Genomic DNA, 19,011 nt, shown 5'->3' with positions numbered 1-19,011 from the left:
TCCATTCGCTTTTGCCGTTTTGCCATTGTAAATTATGCACGCATCCGTTTACAGGTCACGTCTCTTCTCCAGTAATGGAGGCTCGTCTATATTCGTTCCCACCAGAGTGGACTTTATATAGGCTACCATTCCCAGACCCACTTAGTTAACAGATTATAATTATACTGCCCTCACAATAGATTGCCAAGCCCACGTCTTCATTCACATTAACTATTGATATTTATGAATGGATAATTCATAGAAGCCCCGTTTATACCTGGTGCTAACATGCGTCCTGAGTCATGATCTTGTCTGCATTCTGATTGTGCCCACATTTTTAAGTGTAGACAATCAAAAGACACATTATGAACTGATTTTAATCAGATCTTTATGATCACCTCCTGGAGGTAGTCCGGCACACATTGTATCTGGATAAGTGTAATGTAAAATGATTGACAATGGCACCATTGACTTAGTAAGTGCATTCATCTTAAGATAGCTAGGTGAGACAAACACATATCACAGTCAAATATACAGGATACGAATATGCCATTCCAGCTAAACAATGGATATATAGCGTTTTGCCAAAAAATATTTTTCATACACATCTAAAATCTACAAATGAAACATCTGAGAACACATACATGAAGGTACCAGTAAGCAGTCATTTCTGATGAAAAAACACAAATGTGAAAAATTGGTGGATATAGCGTTTTGGAAATAAACTCTTCAAATATAAATCATGATTTTGAAGCCATATCTCTCAAATAATTGTAATACTTGGAGGGACCAGGGAATCTGGTCACAATGTGGACACAGTGGACAGATAAGACACATTTTAATAGCATGCGTAAACATGACAGACCTTGATCAGATAGTCATTGGTTCATCTTGATTGGATAATGAAAAACACATGTTAGCGCAAGGTGTAAACGAAGCTATTGTTAATCCCTTTCTCACCCATCCATATGTCAAGAGTGGAGTGTAGTGGGATGTGGAATCACACGCAGGACACAGAGATATAAATCCAAAGGTCTTTAGTGAAGTCCGTAGAAACACGCCAACAACGGCCACAGGCCACAGGCGAAATAAACGCACACTAAACTGAACAAAGTAAGTGTGCACAAAGTGCAGGACTCTCTAATACAACACGAAATAAAGAGAGAACAAAATACAGCGGACCAAAACTACCACACGACAGTAAAACAATTACACACAACACCTAAACTAACACAAGGAACTAAATAGGGTGCCTAATGAGACTAAACACTAAACAGGTGTGACAAACAGACAAAACCAATCAAACATGAAACATCGAACGGTGGCAGCTAGTACTCCGGAGACGACGACCGCCGAAGCCTGCCCGAACAAGGAGGAGGGGCCGCCTCGGCCGAAACCGTGACAGTACCCCCCTTGACGCGCGGCTCCAGCCGTGCGCCGCCCCCGGCCTCGGGGACGACCAGGAGGACGCGGAGCAGGGCGCGTAGGATGACCACGATGGAATTCGGTCAGAAGGGACGGGTCCAGGATGTCCCTCCTCGGCACCCAGCACCGCTCCTCCGGGCCGTACCCCTCCCACTCCACGAGATATTGGAGACCCCCATCCGGCGTCTCGAATCTAGGATGGCCCGAACAGTGTACGCCGGAGCCCCTCGATGTCCAACGGGGCGGAGGAGTCTCTTCTATCTCAAAGTCCTGGAGTGGACCAGCTACCACCGGCCTGAGGAGAGACACATGGAACGAGGGGTTAATATTTTTGTAATCAATGGGCAGTTGTAACCTGTAACACACCTCGTTCAATCTCCTCAGGACTTTAAAAGGCCCTACAAACCGCCGACCCAGCTTCCGGCAGGGTAGGCGGAGGGGCAGGTTTCTGGTTGAGAGCCAGACTCGATCTCCAGGTGCGTACACTGGCCCCTCACTGCGGTGGAGGTCGGCGCTCGTCTTCTGTCGACGGATGGCTCGCTGCAGATGGACGTGTGCAGCGTTCCACGTCTCCTCCGAGCGCCGCACCCACTCATCCACAGCAGGGGCCTCGATCTGGCTCTCATGCCAAGGTGCCAGAACCGGCTGGTACCCTAACACACACTGGAAAGGGGTTAGTTTAGTGGAGGAGTGGCGGAGAGAGTTCTGTGCCATCTCGGCCCAGGGCACATATCTCGCCCACTCCTCCGGCCGGCCCTGACAATATGACCTCAGAAACCTACCCACATCCTGGTTGACACGTTCGACCTGCCCATTACTCTCCGGGTGGTAACCCGAGGTAAGGCTCACCGAAACCCCCAACCGTTCCATAAACGCTCTCCAGACTCTGGAGGTAAACTGGGGGCCTCGATCAGACACTATATCCTCGGGTACCCCGTAATGCCGGAAGACGTGAGTAAATAGAGCCTCAGCGGTCTGTAGGGCAGTAGGAAGACCCGGCATGGGAAGGAGACGACAGGCCTTCGAGAACCGATCCACAACGACCAGGATGGTGGTATTCCCCTGTGAGGAGGGAAGGTCGGTAACAAAATCCACCGAGAGGTGAGACCAGGGTCGTTGTGGAACGGGCAGGGGTTGTAATTTACCCCTGGGCAAGTGTCTGGGCGCCTTACACTGGGCACACACTGAGCAGGAGGAGACATAAATCCTCACATCCCTGGCTAACGTTGGCCACCAGTACTTTGTACTAAGGCAGTGCACTGTCCGGCCAATACCTGGATGTCCAGAGGAGGGTGACGTGTGAGCCCAATAAATAAGCCGATCCCGGACCTCGAGCGGGACATACGTCCGACCCACCGGACATTGTGGAGGGCTAGGGTCGGTGCGTAATGCCCGCTCGATCTTCGCATCGACCTCCCATACCACCGGTGCAACCAGACAAGACTCAGGTAGTATGGGAGTGGGTTCCACGCACCTCTCCTCTGTGTCATACCGCCGAGACAGGGCATCTGCCTTCCCGTTCTGGGACCCAGGGATGTAAGTGATCTTAAACACAAACCGGGCGAGAAACATAGTCCATCGAGCCTGGCGAGGATTCAGTCTCCTAGCTGCCCGAATGTATTCCAGGTTACGGTGGTCAGTCAGAATGAGAAAAGGGTGTTGAGCCCCCTCAAGCCAATGCCTCCACACCTTTAGGGCCTGTACTACGGCTAACAGCTCCCTGTCCCCTACGTCATAATTCCGCTCCGCCGGACTGAGCTTCTTAGAATAAAAAGCACAGGGGCGGAGTTTAGGTGGTGTGCCGGACCGTTGTGAAAGAACAGCCCCGATACCGGCTTCAGACGCGTCTACCTCTACTTGGAATGGTAAAGTGGGATCCGGGTGCGCCAGCACTGGAGCCGAGGTAAACAGGTCCTTCAGTCTCCCAAAAGCCCTGTCCGCCTCAGCTGACCACCGCAAGCGCACAGGACCCCCCTTCAGAAGGGACGTTATGGGAGCTGCCACCTGTCCAAAACCCCGGATAAACCTCCGGTAGTAATTCGCAAAACCCAAGAACTGCTGCACCTCTTTAACCGTAGTTGGGGTTTGCCAATTACGCACGGCAGACATACGGTCAACCTCGATTCTCACCCCTGACGCAGACAACTGATAACCCAAAAAGGAGACTGACTCCTGAAAGAACAGACATTTCTCGGCTTTGACATACAGGTCATGCTCCAACAATCTCCTCAATACCCTGCGCACCAGGGCTACATGCTCGGCCCGAGTAGAACTGTACACCAGAATATCGTCTATGTACACCACTACTCCCTGCGCCTGCATGTCCCGGAAAATCTCATCTACAAAAGATTGGAAGACTGATGGAGCATTCATTAACCCGTATGGCATGACGAGATACTCGTAATGACCGGAGGTAGTACTAAATGCTGTCTTCCACTCATCGCCCTCTCTAATGCGCACCAAGTTATATGCGCTCCTGAGGTCCAATTTTGTGAAGAACCGTGCCCCGTGTAAGGACTCCGTCATGGTCGCAATCAGCGGGAGTGGATAACTATATTTCACAGTCACCTGATTGAGACCGCGGTAATCAATACACGGATGCAAACCTCCATCCTTTTTCTTCACAAAAAAGAAGCTTGAGGACGCGGGAGAAGTGGAGGGCCGTATGTATCCCTGTCTCAGAGACTCGGCAATGTATGTCTCCATTGCCCTCTTCTCCTCCTGTGACAAAGGATACACATGGCTCCGCGGGAGCGCAGCTCCTGCCTGGAGGTCTATCGCACAATCCCCCTGTCTATGAGGCGGCAACCGTGCCGCTCTTGTTTTGCTAAACACGAGTGCCAAATCCTCATACTCAGGTGGAATGTGCAGTGCTGGCATCTGGTTCGGACTCTCCACCGAGGTCGCCCCTACGGAAACACCCAGACATAGCCCCTCACACTGAGCAGACCACCCTTTAAGAGCCTTCTCTCGCCACGAAATCGTAGGATCATGGGTAATCAACCAGGGAAGCCCCAGTACCACCGGATACGCAGGAGAGTCGATCAGATAGAGTTGAATCGTCTCCTCATGACCCCCTGCGTCTTCATCCTAAGTGGCGCCGTGACCTCCCTAATCAACCCAGATCCTAACGGACGACTATCTAGGGCATGTACAGGGAAAGGATTATCAACCGGAAGGAGGGGAATCCCTAACTCAACACAGAATTTACGATCTACAAAATTCCCAGCTGCGCCTGAATCTACTAGCGCCTTATGCTGGGAACGAGGTGCAACCTGTGGAAAACAAACAGGTATAGTTATGTGTACGACAGAAAGCTCTGGGTAAGTGGGGCGCCTACTCACCTGGGAGGACTCCCCAATGTGTGACCTGCCGTCTCCCTCACCAGGGGACCCTCCCCAGCACCTAGCCGCGGTGTGCCCTCCACGGCCACAGTTGGTGCAGGGGACAGCCCCCCTCGGGCTCCTTCTTCTCCCCCCTCTAGCGCCAGCACCTCCGAGCTCCATCGGGCTCGGCTCGGAGGCGCTGGAGGGTGGAATGGGCGACCCCCACCTGGGACGTCCGCGGGTAGCGAGCAGGGTGTCCAGTCGAATGGCCATGTCCACCAACTGGTCAAATGAGAGTGTAGTATCCCTGCACGACAAATCTCTGCGGACGTCCTCCCGGAGGCTGCAACGAAAGTGGTCTATGAGGGCCCGCTCATTCCACCCTGCATCTGCCGCTAGAGTCCGGAACTCCAGCGCAAACTCTTGAGCGCTCCTCATCCCCTGCCGGAGGTAGAATAGACGCTCCCCCGCCGCCTTCCCCTCCGGTGGATGGTCGAAGACCGCACGGAAGCGGCGGGAGAACTCCGCATAGGTGATAGTGGCGGCGTCTATTCTCCTCCATTCGGCGTTGGCCCACTCCAACGCCTTGCCGGTGAGACAGGAGATGAGGGCGGAAACGCTCTCGTGTCCCGAGGGCGCCGGGTGTACGGTGGCAAGGTAGAGTTCCACTTGTAACAGGAACCCCTGACACCCGGCAGCGGTGCCGTCGTACGCCCTCGGGAGCGAGAGCCGAATCCCACTGGGTTCCGGTTGTTGGACGGGCGGGCTGACCGATGGTGATGGTGCGGTAGGTGGAGGTGTGGGTACATCGCTGATCTCCCAACGATGGAGAATGTTCATCACCCGGTCCAGGGCGTGCCCGATTTGGTTGATCCGATCTTCTTGACCACGAAAGCGCTCCTCCATGATGTCGGTGGGTGTGGGTGCTCCTGCTGATTCCATGAGATGGTGTGTAATTCTGTCAAGAGTGGAGTGTAGTGGGATGTGGAATCACACGCAGGACACAGAGATATAAATCCAAAGGTCTTTAGTGAAGTCCGTAGAAACACGCCAACAACGGCCACAGGCCACAGGCGAAATAAACGCACACTAAACTGAACAAAGTAAGTGTGCACAAAGTGCAGGACTCTCTAATTACAACACGAAATAAAGAGAGAACAAAATACAGCGGACCAAAACTACCACACGACAGTAAAACAATTACACACAACACCTAAACTAACACAAGGAACTAAATAGGGTGCCTAATGAGACTAAACACTAAACAGGTGTGACAAACAGACAAAACGAATCAAACATGAAACATCGAACGGTGGCAGCTAGTACTCCGGAGACGACGACCGCCGAAGCCTGCCCGAACAAGGAGGAGGGGCCGCCTCGGCCGAAACCGTGACACCATAGCCATCAGACAGTGGCCACTCAATGTCCATTATTATTACTAATAACATACTTTTTTATTTTGTGATATTGAAATTCAATAAAATGTCAGTGTCACATTAAAAAAGACAGAGCGGGGAAGATGCGACTTTCATAATAGCAGTTATTATAATTGTATATTAGGCCTTCACTTCCCACTGGTTGAATCAACATTGTTTCAAGTATTGTGTACTTGGAATCAAAGTCTAAAATCCAACATTTTTATTTTTTATTTAACTAGGCAAGTCAGTTAAGAACACATTTTTATTTACAATGACGGCATACCCTGGCCAAACCCGGACGACACTGGGCCAATTGTGCGCTGTCCTATTAACAATTAACAAATTGTGTTTGGTTGTTAACGCAACCAAATATCAACATTTGAAGGAGTTGTATCTTCTGCTTGGATAATTCCATCGGTGCCATTGACTTAGTCCGGCTTTAATTACAGTTTGTCTACAAATTAATAATTGATATGTTGGATTCACGTCTCCATCTCAACCAAAAATCCAAGTTAAAGAATAGGACTAAATCAAATTAAACTTTAAATAAAGATTGATTTAATTTAGTCCTATTCTTTAATTCAGATGATTTGGCGCAGACTCAGGTCTTTACCTCTTAAAACAAAGAAAGCTACTAACAGATTTGTACCGGCATCAGTAGGCTTTTTAATGAAAATGTATTTGTGTGACTTATGTTCATCTTGTATAGCAAGGCGCTTTAATTTTTGTTGTTGTGACTTACATTTATCTTGTATATACCATGTAAGCGTTTGTATCTGTCAAGTGTGAATGTTGCTGTTTATATGCTTACTATATATCTTTATCTTATCCGACTTGCCACAAATGAAATTCCTTCTGGAAAAATGAAGTAATTCAATTCAATTCAATCTATAGCCTAAACCACACTGAAGCCATGTTCTGGGCCATACAAGAACAATCTGTGTTGACGTGATGGTAAGAGAGGAAGAAAGGGGAAGATTAAGGGGCAGTTGAAAGGTGAAAAAGACTCCAATGGTTCACTGATTGTATTTCATTCATTCAATCCCACTATAGTCCGCTAAAGAGCCATTGGAGACAATATTTTTCCCTTACGTGGCTTGAATACATTTAATGTGAATGGTTATCAATTGATAGAGAGCTAGATTACGTTTCAAATGTAATTTATCCAGCATATCTAAAAGAGGCTGATAGATACAAACTTGATATTGCATTGTGTTTGGTTGTCAACGCAACCAAATATCAACATTTAAAGAAGATGCATCTTCTGCTTGGATAGTTCCATCGGTGCCACTGACTTAGTCCGGCTTTAATTCCAGTTTGTATACAAATTAATAATTTATATGTTGGATTCATATCTCCATCTCAACCAAAAATCTAATTTAAAGAATAGGACTAAATCAAATCAAACTTTAAATGCACTTTAAATAAAGATTGATTTGGTCCTATTTTTGAACTCAGATTTTTGGCCGCAGACTCAGGTCATTACCTCTTAAAACCAAGAAGTACAGTTTTGTACCGGCATCAGTAGGCTTTTAAATGAAAATCTATTTGTGAGACATATGTTAATCTTGTATAGCAAGGCACTTTAATAAGGATCTGACTCTTTTTTTTTCAATTTTCACCTAAAATGAGAGATCCAAATCTAACTGCCTGTAGCTCAGGACCTGAAGCAAGGATATGCATATTATTGATATCATTTGAAAGGAAACACTTTGAAGTTTGTGGAAATGTGAAATTAATGTAAGATAATATAACACATTAGATCTGGTAAAAGATAATACAAACAAAAAAACATGCGTTTTCAATTTTTTGTTGTTGTTGCATCATCTTTGAAGTGCAAGAGAAAGGCCAGACAGTGATGTAGGATTCTAGATGTAATTTAGATGTTGTCCACCAGATGGCAGCAGGGTGTATGCAAAGTTTTAGACAATCCAGTGAAGAATTACATCACTACAAAATATTTTGTTTCAAGTCTGCCAGGAGTTTTCCCAAATGTGCCGAATTGGTTTTCAAGTACATAACTATAGAGAACATACAAAAATGCTATAGTAATACAACATTTAAGTTTTCACACTCCCAGGAATGTCATAAATTATGGATAATTAGCTTCCCTACAGAAAAGACACTAACCTTCCCACATTTAGATGACCGGGCGGGGTGGGTTTGGAGTCAGTGGTCAAACTGTAGAACATTTGAATATAAAAATAGATTTTTCAAACAAAACTACATTACATTTTATCACTGGGACCCTCAGGATGACAAATCAGAGCAAGATTACTCAATGTAAGTACATTACTTACCTTCAGAGGTGAATGTACCAAACCAGTTGCTGTGATAAAAGTGTTTTGTTGTTGTGCACTATCCTCAAACAATAGCATGGTATTTTTTAGCTGTAACAGCTACTGTAAATTGGACACTGCAGATAGATTAACAATAATTTAAGCTTTTTGCCCATATAAGACATGACTATGTCCCGGAAAGTTGGCTGTTGTTTACAACACCATTCTAGTCATATATTGCATATTGAGCAACAACCGTCCCGTATAAGGAACACCAATCCCGTAGAGGTTAATTAAATGTTTTTTTGTGACTTACATTTATCTTGTACAGTGGCTTGCGAAAGTAGTCACCCCCCTTGGCATTTTTCCTATTTTGTTGCCTTACAACCTGGAATTAAAATGGATTTTTTGGGGGGGTTGTATCATTTGATTTACACAACATGCCTACCACTTTGAAGATGCAAAATGTTTTTTTGTGTGAAACACAAGAAATAAGACAAAATAACAGAAAACTTGAGCATGCATAACTATTCACCACCCCAAAGTCAATACTTTGTAGAGCCACCTTTTGTAGCAATTACAGCTGCAAGTCTCTTGGGGTATGTCTCTATAAGCTTGGCACATCTAGCCACTGGGATTTTTGCCCATTCTTCAAGGCAAAACTGCTCCAGCTCCTTCAAGTTGGATGGGTTCCGCTGGTGTACAGCAATCTTTAAGTCATATCACAGATTCTAAATTGGATTGAGAATCACCATGCTTCACTGTGGGGATGGTATTCTCGGGGTGATGAGAGGTGTTGGGTTTGCGCCAGACATAGCGTTTTCCTTGATGGCCAAAAAGCTACCTTTTGCAAGGCACTGTAAATGGTGGTTTCTTCCCTCTCTTCTCTCTCTCTGGCGGAGGCGCAAATGGTGAATACTGTAGGCTTGTATGCAGAGGCCCGTCGGTCAGTCGGACCAAATCCGACATAACAAGACAGACAGAAAACTCTACCAGGGGTTGCTAAAACGGCTGTCCTCAAAACAGTTTGTTATGAACTTGGGGCCCATGTACGACGCACTTGAACTCGTCCTACTGTCCGAGTGTTTAGTTTACAGAAACGTACCGCTTGAATTGCGTATGCAGACAAACGGATCCACCGCATGAACCTTTTCATCACACCAACGAGATCTAGGATCCAAATTCAACGCATCTGCCTTGATGTTCATAAAACTCCACGGACCCCCTCTTGCACAGTGGAACTCAGAACAATATGTGACCACTTGGTTACGGTGCTGTCCTTTCAGCACCATGATTCTGAGGGCGCATAAATCGCCTAATAGTCCTATTCATCACTTATTATTATTATTACAAATAGAAGACTGTCTGTTCTCACAATGGTGCTGGTTTAGTAAAGTAAGAATAAAGCTGAATCAATGTTTGGCAAAATCATATAATGATTCATTCGTATTTTACATAACAGAATATAATAGCATACAGTAAACTGTAGCATAGAGTGCAGATGGACCTTTGCGCTTCACTAAACAAAGAAAAGGAGGGGTGCTCAACAACAATGACAAAAATCACGAGAATGGCTTACCAAGAAAAACATCCAAAAGGACTAATTCGAGGTAAAAAGGAGTTGGAGCACTCAAAATAAAAGGAGTTGGAGCACTCAAAATAAAAGGCAGAGATTGATTTCTTATTTCTCACTTTAATCCATTGTACAGGATGTGGACAGGTGACTGACGTTTCGACGTCAAGCTGACGTCTTCCTCAGTGACCTGACTATTGCGCGTAAATCCTATTTATAGCCTAGTGGCTCATTGAGACACAACAATATAAACAAATGATAATGATAATATGTTTAAAGGTAATTGGCAAATTATAGCACAAAATAAAAAGATAAATAATCAATCAATCAAATGTATTTATAAAGCCCTTTTTACATCAGCAGATGTCACAAAGTGCTTATACAGAAACCCAGCCTAAAAACCCAAACAGCAAGCAATGCAGATGTAGAAGCACAGTGGCTAGGAAAAACTCCCTAGAAAGGCAGGAACCTAGGAAGAAACCTAAAGAGAGACCAGGCTCTGAGGGGTGGCCAGTCCTCTTCTGGCTGTGTTGGGTGGAAATTATAAGAGTACATGGCCATTAAGGCCAAATCGTTCTTCAAGATGTTCAAACGTTCATAGATGACCAGCGGGGTCAAATAATAATCACAGTGGTTGTAGAGGGTGTCTCGTTAATCAATGGGCCATGTCAAAATATACATAGGTGATATTTGAGTGTCTGTGAATACGGAGACACAGAGACCCCAAAAATACTGTAGCATAGTAGGCTTATAATATGTTATACCAAAAACACATCCTCAGTAATTTCTTATCTGAAGCTGAATAGTCAAAAAAATTATCATAATGCGGCGTGAACTCAATAGCGAACGCCACTAGGCAGGATTTACAAAATATTCAGTTGCACCCCCTTTCACCCTCAGAACAGCCTCAATTCGTAGGGGCATGGACTCTACAAGGTGTCAAAAGCATTCCACAGGGATGCTGGCCCATGTTGACCCCAATGCTTCCTACAATTGTGTAAAGTTGGCTGGATGTCCTTTGGGTGGTGGACAATTCTTGATACACAAGGGAAACTGTTGAGTGTGAAAACCCAGCAGCATTGCAGTTCTTGACTCACTCGAACCAGTGCACCTGGCACCTACTACCATACCCCGTTCAAAGGCACTTAAATCTTTTGTCTTGCCCATTCACCCTCTGAATGGCACACACACAATCCATGTCTCAATTGTCTCAAGGCTTAACAATCCTTCTTTAACCTGTCTCTGCCCCTTCATCTACACTGATTGAAGTGGATTTAACAGGTGATATTAATAAGGGATCACAGCTTTCACCTGGATTCACCTGGTCAGTCTATGTCATGTTTTGTACACTCAGTGTAAAATAGAAATGTGGGTACATTTGTGGACAAAATTCTTACTCAACCAAGTGGTTAACTGACATGTTTTAAAGCACTCACCATCACTGTGATACATCCATTACTCAACCTTCAGTATTGATGGAGGAAAGAAGAAATTAGGAGAAAAAAACGGGGGAGGGGCGACAGAAAGACAATTGGCACAGACTGCATGATGATGCTGTCTATGACGGAAGAGGGGGATGGGAGCAGATGACAGGTCCCTCCAGCACGTGGTCTAAGTCAGTGCACCTCTCCCTTCCTCCCTCCCTCTCTCTCATTCTCTCTTTTTCTCGATCCATCTGTACCCTCCCTCCATCCTCTTCAAATGCATCACAACCTCCTGCCGAGCCCTCAGCCCATGAAACGCTCCGAGCCACGGTCATGTGACATCAGCCTCCAACCACTCTTCAAGAGGGGAGTGTCTCTTTCCCCCCTCTCCTCCCTCCTCTGTCTCCCTCTCTCTCTCTCTCTCTCTCTCTCTCTCTCTCTCTCTCTCTCTCTCTCTCTGAGTCAGACAGCAGGGTTGTGTGTCTGAAGCAAAGGCTCCATGGAGGGGAGATATCGTCTCGACCAGCCGCAATATAGCATTGCCTGAGAGAGATAGAAGGAAAAAAACAGATTCCCTTCTTTCTCTCCCTCGTTGAGGAACAGAGGATGAATGGAGAAGCGATGGACATGTCCCTGGAGTCATCATCCCCGGTGGTGGAGCAAGGCACCGTCAGGGGGGCGTCCGCGGCACCAGAGCCGGCAGCAGCCGGTAACGGCTCCCTGCCTCCCCCGCCCACCATGGCCCCGGCCATCCCGCCCTACGTCAAGCTTGGCCTCACCGTGGCCTACACCGTCTTCTACTCTCTCCTCTTTGCCTTCATCTATGCCCAGCTGTGGCTGGTGCTGCGCTACCGCCACAAGCGCTTCAGCTACCAGACGGCCTTCCTCTTCCTGTGTCTGCTGTGGGCCGCGCTGCGCGCACTCCTCTTCTCCTTCTACTTCCGCGACTGCGTCACGGCCAACGCGCTGGGGCCCTTCGCCTTCTGGCTGCTCTACTGCTTCCCCGTCTGCCTGCAGTTCTTCACGCTGAGCCTCATGAACCTCTACTGCGCCCAGGTAAGGATGGGCTCCTAGGGGCCACATTGAGGGAATGGGGGGTCTCAGGGAGCCACAAGGGCCATTTTGAGGGTCCATTGGGGTCCAAAATGTGGATTACGGTTTGATGCTATATGTTGTTGTTTTTTATACCCAATCTGTCCTTTTTTTCAGCCTCAGTGTCTAGGTAGTAGTTCAGAGTATTAATATGATGATACATTGATGTGTGAGTGTTGTGTATACAAGAATAGCTGTGGACTGGTATTTCCGATATTGGTGGCATCCCCAATAGGGGGGATATACAATCATATGGGGGAAGCTCCCCTAGAAGAGGTAAGTGGTGGAAGGGGCGTGAAGGCAGTGGGGAGGAGCGGGCGGTTTAAGAAAAATACAGAAGGGTAAAGGTATGAAGCCCCGGCAAAGGAAGATTAGCAACGTTTTCCTAATTTAGTAATTTAGCACAGCCACCTCATTGTGCACACAGCATTTGGCAATTATATATTCATATAGCTAGTTATTTACAATATATCATAGCGGGCGTCGTGGTGAGGTGTGGGCAATACGGGTCAGACAAGGAGACATGCTGCTTTTAGATACACTGAACAAAAATATAAACGCAACATGCAACAATTTCAAAGATTTTACTGAGTTACAGTTCATATAAGGAAATCAGTCAATTGAAATAAATTCATTAGGCCCTAATCTATGGATTTCACATGACTGGGAGTATAGATATGCATCTGTTGGTCACAAATACCTTTAAAAAAAGGTAGGGGCGTGGATCAGAAAAACAGTCAGTATCTGGTGTGACCACCATTTGCATAATGCAGCGCGACACATCTCCTTTGCATAGAGTTGACCAGGCTGTTGATTGTGGAATGTTGTCCCACTCCTCTCCAATGGCTGTGTGAAGTTGCTGGATATTGGCGGGAACTGGAAACGCTGTCGTACACGTTGATCCAGAGCATCCCAAACATGCTCAATGGGTGACATGTCTGGTGAGTATGCAGGCCATGGAAGAACTGGGACATTTTCAGCTTCCAGGAATTGTGTACAGATCCTTGCGACATGTGTCCGTTCGTACATTGTCATGCTGAAACAGGAGGTGATGGCGGCGGATGAATGGCACGACAATTGGCCCCATATCTCTGTGCATTCAAATTGCCATTGATAAAATGCAATTGTGTTCGTTGTCCGTAGCTTATGCCTGCCCATACCATAACCCCACTGCCACCATGGGGCACTTTTTCCACAACGTTGACATCAACAAACCGCTCGCCCACAAGACGCCATACATGATGCCTGCCATCTGCCCGGTACAGTTGAAACCGGGATTCATCTGTGAAGAGCACACTTCTCCAACGTGCCAGTGTCGAAGGTGAGCATTTGCCCACTGGAGTCAGTTACAACGCCAAACTGCAGTCAGGTCAAGACCCCGGTGAGGACGACGAGCACGCAGATGAGCTTCCCTGAGACGGTTTCTGACAGTTTGTGCAGAAATTCTTCGGTTATGCAAACCCACAGTTTCATCAGCTGTCCGGGTGGCTCTTTTGAGACCATCCCGCAGCTGAAGAAGCTGGATTTCCTGGGCTGGCGTGGTTACACGTGGTCTGTGGTTGTGAGGCCGGTTGGACGTACGGCCAAATTCTCTAAAACGACATTGGAGGCGGCTTATGGTAGAGAAATTATCATTCAATTCTCTGGCAACAGCTCTGTTGGACATTCCTGCAGTCAGCATGCCAATTGCGCGCTTCCTCAAAACTTGAGACATCTTTGGCATTGTGTTGTGTGATAAAACTGCACATTTTAGAGTGACCTTTTATTGTCCCCAGCACAAGGTGCATCTGTGTAATGATCATGCTGTTTAATTAGCTTCTTGATATACCACACCTGTCAGGTGGATTATCTTGGCAAAGGAGAAATGCTCACTAACATGGAAGTAAACAAATTTGTGCACAACATTTGAGAGAAATATGCTTTTTGTGCTAAACATTTCTGGGATATTTTATTTCAGCTCATGAAACATGGGACTAAGACTTTACATGTTGCGTTTATATTTTTGTTCAGTATAGATGATGAATCATTATCAGAGGCGCGTAATTAAATTGTAATAGACTTAAATAGAGGATCTAGCGTTTTGTAGTTTTATATAGATTTTTCACATCAGCAGTTGTCACAAAGTGCTTTAAGGTTACCCGGCTTAAACCCCAATTAGCAAGCAAATCAGAAGCGAAAGAACAGGGCAGGAAAAACTCCCTAGGAGGAAGCAAACCTAAAAAGAGGAACCCAGCTCAAAGGGGTGGCCCACAATACAGACTTGAACAGACCTCGTCTAGAGACGCCAGCAATCACACACTTGCTTAACATTCTCATGCCCACTGCTCTGTATAGCCAGTTAGAGACGCAATGCTATATCTATTTGTCTCCCTTCACACATTACTATTAAAGATAATACAGTAGGGCCTCGCTTGTCTGCTGTTGACATCACGTCACTGGTTTCTTTTTTGGTGCAATTACAGTAACTGATAAGAGGTTAGTCTACATAGTGAAAAAGGGGTCCAATTTGTTTGGATTTCTTCGGGATCCCTTCAAATGTATCTGATCTGGAGACAGAATCAATTAATTAACTGGTTTTTCAGCTAAGCTTCCACATCGTTGATCGTTTGTTGTTCATTTCTTGCTTTCTGATGTCACCCAAAACAGGTTTACTTCAAGGCAAAGTCCAAATATACCCCAGAGCTCCTTAAATACAAGTAAGTAGACTGTTTCCCCCTCTCTTCCTCTCCATATACAGGACCCTCACATATCTCAAAGGCTGTAACTAGGACCCAGAGATTTTATTCATTTCATGCGTCTCCAGACCGTATGTATTGCAGTGTTTTAGACCCCCCCCCCCCTTTCCCTATCTTTCCTTCTGCAGGCTCCCTCTGTATCTGGTCTTCTTGGCAGTCAGTCTTCTCTTCCTGGTGGTCAACCTGGTCTGTGCCCTGCTGGTTAAGATGACCGCCACCGAAGTCAAGACCATTGTCCTGGTCAGAGTCACCATCAACGATACGCTCTTCGTGCTCTGCGCCATCTCGCTGTCCGTCTGCCTTTACAAGGTGGCTAAGATGTCCCTGGCCAGCATATACCTCGAGTCCAAGGTAGGACCTTCAGAACTTGTAGATCAGGGGCTGTATGTATCAAGCATCTCAGAGTAGGATTGCTGATCCAGGATCAGGTCTCGTCTGTCCATGCGATCCTAAATCAGCACTCCTTCTCTGAGACACTTGATACATACAGCCCCAGACTTCCATTAAGATTGACTAGGTCTGCTCCATGCTTTTCTGAACGTAGGACACAAAGTATAAAAACAGTTAAGGTCAACTTAAAAAACAGTTAAAGTTTTCTATTTTATTTAATGTCTTTGTATTTATTTTGGAGGTGGGAAAATGTGTGAACTCGGTAGCACTAAACTGTGACCCCTCGTAAATACTCATGCTGATTGGTAGTGCATGACCATGACCTCCCTCACCATTGGTTGCAGGGAACGTCAGTGTGTCAGGTGACTTTGATTGGTGTCCTGGTGGTTCTACTGTACGCATCACGGGCCTGCTACAACCTGGTGGTGCTGGCTCTGACCGACATCGAGACCGTCAACTCTTTTGACTACGACTGGTACAACGTGTCCGACCAGGTAAGGATGACACGCTATCCCAGGCACAGAATGAGAGGGAGAGAGAGAGAGAGGAGACACACAGACAGGCAGACACACTGAGACAGGCAGACACAGTGGACAGACACAAACACAGTATATGTGGGACAAGTCAAATACATTTCGCCAGACAAACACACTCGAAAACACAGTCTAACACCAACGATCCACAAATGAGGACCTTCTGGAGGGATAAACACACTAATGCACACTCTCTCTCTGTGCAGGCTGACTTGAGGTCCACTCTGGGGGACGCTGGCTACATCGTATTCGGGGTGATCCTCTTTGTCTGGGAACTGCTGCCAACCTCCCTGGTGGTCTTCTTCTTCAGGGTCCGCAGGCTGCCACAGGACAGGGTGAGTGTGTGTTCAGATGACAAGGGAAGAGAAGCTTGGAAATGTTTGATTGATTTGTAAAATGCTTTAATTTAACTAGTCTGCTGTTTACCAGCTAGTTAGTGGTTTAAACGGTAAATACCTAATAATTGCATTGCACTTACACTTCGGTTTCATTGAGATTCATTGACGCTAGCGTCACTATGTAAGCCAATACCATTTGGTGCCAGGTAGTTACCAATTGTGTTGAATTCTGAGGTAAGTACTAGAAAGTGTCCGTTGTTACCACATAGTTTCTTAGTGAAAACACCAGGTAAGTACCAGCTTAAACTGGGCTCTTAAAGAAAGCGTTACCTATTTATTTAGCTTATTCGGAATGCTCTGTCTTTGCAGAGTGGAACAGGGATCCCGAACCACGTGCTCTCTTCCAGAGGTTACTTCTTTGACAACCCCCGTCGGTACGATAGTGACGATGACCTGGCGTGGAGCATCCCTCCTCAGAACAACTCCGCAAGGTACAGTACAGTGTCAAGACGGGGATAGGTTCTGAGTATACTTCTGAGTATGTTTTAGATTTAAAATATATACTGAAAGATAACTACACTGAACAAAAATATAAATGCAACATGTAAAGTGTTGGTCCCATGTTTCATGTGCTGAAATAAAAGATCCCAGAAATGTTCCATATGCACAAAAAGCTTATTTCTCTCAAATTTTGTGCAAACATTTGTTTACATTCCTGTTAGTGAACATTTCTCCGTTTGCCAAGATAATCCATCCACCTGACAGGTGTGGCATATCAAGAAGTTGATTAAACACCATGATCATTACACAGGCTGGGGACAATAAAAGGCCACTCTAAAATGTGCAGTTTTGTCAAACAACACAATGCCACAGATGTCTAAAGTTTTGAGGGAGCGTGCAATTGGCATGCTGACTGCAGGAATGTCCACCAGAGCTGTTGCCAGAGAATTGAATGTTAATTTCTCTACCATAAGCCGCCTCCAACGTCGTTTTAGATAATTTGGCAGTACGTCCAACAGGCCTCACAACTGCAGACCACGTGTATGGCGTTGTGTGGGTGAGTGGTTTGCTGATGTCACCGTTGTGAACAGTGCCCCACGATGGCGGTGGGATTATGGTATGGGCTGGCATAAGATACGGATAACGAACACAATTTTATCAATGGCAATTTGAATCCACAAAAATACCGTGATGACATCCTGAGGCCCATTAATTTTAAAGGTATCAGTGACCAAAAGATGCATATCTGTATTCCCAGTCATGTGAAATCCTTAGATTAGGGCCTAATACATTTATTTCAATTGACTGATTTCCTTATATGAACTGTAACTCAGTAAAATCAATGAAATTGTTGCATGTTGCGTTTATATTTTTGTTCAGTATAATAATAGTAACTAAAGGATTTGTTTATCTTTTGTTTCTATAGCCTAGTTACAGACTGCTACGACTGGGGCAGCCGCAACAGCAGTTTCACTGTACAAACGGGGACGGACGAACAACGGTTGGCACCAGTGACGGGAGAGCTCCATCCTTACTGAGACATAACAAGTCCAGGGTCGGGGTCAATTCCATTTCAATTAATTCAAATCAAGATGCAAAAATTCAAATTCCAATTTTACAAATTGAAAAGCAATTAAATGGAATTGACCCCAACTCTAAACCAGTCCACACTGCACTGTACAGCACCGCAATGCACTTTTGTCAACTTTGACACTTCCCGACAGCATCCGTACTTTGTCCATCATCAGCCACCGTATTGCATTAGCAACTTAGTGATAATGTAGACCAGTGGTTCCAAAACTATTTCACTCAGGCCCCCCTTCCATCATTGGGGAACATCCCGTTAGCTGACATGGGCTAGTTGATCTGGACATTTCTGACAAGTTATAAATAGCCCTAACGTCTGCAATGACAAGAGGAAAACTGCTGATATACTACCCAATTTCGAAATTGTGCCTTGTGCATTCTACTATTACAACTTTCAATAGTAAGTTGAAAGCCTGACTGAGTTCCTTAAAAAAAACTCTGCGTCCCCCCTACAGACCACCCCACAGTTTGGGAACCACTGATATAGACATTTTAGAAAGACGACTAGAAAACCTGTTAAATAAAACCATACTATAAGCTAGCACTAAGTCATGCACAAACATATACATCAAGGTAGTTGACCTTAGACAATATCAATATCGTAAAGCCTGTATATAACAATGATACAAATACAGAAACAAAATCATGTCATATCTATATCTGCAGTAAATATGACTATGAACATACATTAATTTATTGGTGATGTAATGGTGAAAAATATGGATTCTATATTTCTAACAGGAAGGTTTTTTAAAACGTAATTTGTAATGGAGAAAATGTCACTAATCAGATGCTCTACTTTGTGTCCGCTTTTCTGTCTGTGGATGCATCGTGGTCGGTATTGACACATAACCATGAATAAAAGGACATTTGGGGTGTGACATACTCAACGTGAAGATAGCCTACTGTTCT

General features: G+C 45.6%; 1 protein-coding gene across 1 annotated transcript; it reads left to right on the top strand.

The window, feature by feature from the left end:
- Nucleotides 1-11,366: 11,366 nt before the first annotated feature.
- LOC123483065 (G protein-coupled receptor 137Ba-like) lies at nucleotides 11,367-18,391 on the top strand. The gene is made up of 7 exons (XM_045212504.1): nucleotides 11,367-12,480; nucleotides 15,163-15,212; nucleotides 15,380-15,602; nucleotides 15,986-16,135; nucleotides 16,381-16,509; nucleotides 16,882-17,003; nucleotides 17,939-18,391. The coding sequence occupies exons 1-7, from the start codon at nucleotides 12,031-12,033 to the stop codon at nucleotides 18,048-18,050; spliced, it is 1,236 nt and encodes a 411-aa protein (XP_045068439.1). The 5' UTR covers nucleotides 11,367-12,030; the 3' UTR covers nucleotides 18,051-18,391.
- Nucleotides 18,392-19,011: the final 620 nt, after the last annotated feature.

The sequence above is a fragment of the Coregonus clupeaformis genome, unplaced genomic scaffold (genome assembly GCF_020615455.1).
Source record: "Coregonus clupeaformis isolate EN_2021a unplaced genomic scaffold, ASM2061545v1 scaf0018, whole genome shotgun sequence".
Lineage (NCBI taxonomy): Eukaryota > Metazoa > Chordata > Actinopteri > Salmoniformes > Salmonidae > Coregonus > Coregonus clupeaformis.
The sequence above is the reverse complement of the archived record's forward strand: the minus strand, read 5'-3'. Positions and strand labels throughout refer to the sequence as shown.

Bases quoted from the DNA above. Each gene is read 5' to 3' on its own strand.
- LOC123483065 (XM_045212504.1), top strand. From the start codon at position 12,031: ATGAATGGAGAAGCGATGGACATGTCCCTGGAGTCATCATCCCCGGTG. The intron at 15,603-15,985 runs GTAGGACCTTCA...CATTGGTTGCAG, and splicing joins GCATATACCTCGAGTCCAAG to GGAACGTCAGTGTGTCAGGT. The intron at 17,004-17,938 runs GTACAGTACAGT...TTGTTTCTATAG, and splicing joins CCTCAGAACAACTCCGCAAG to CCTAGTTACAGACTGCTACG.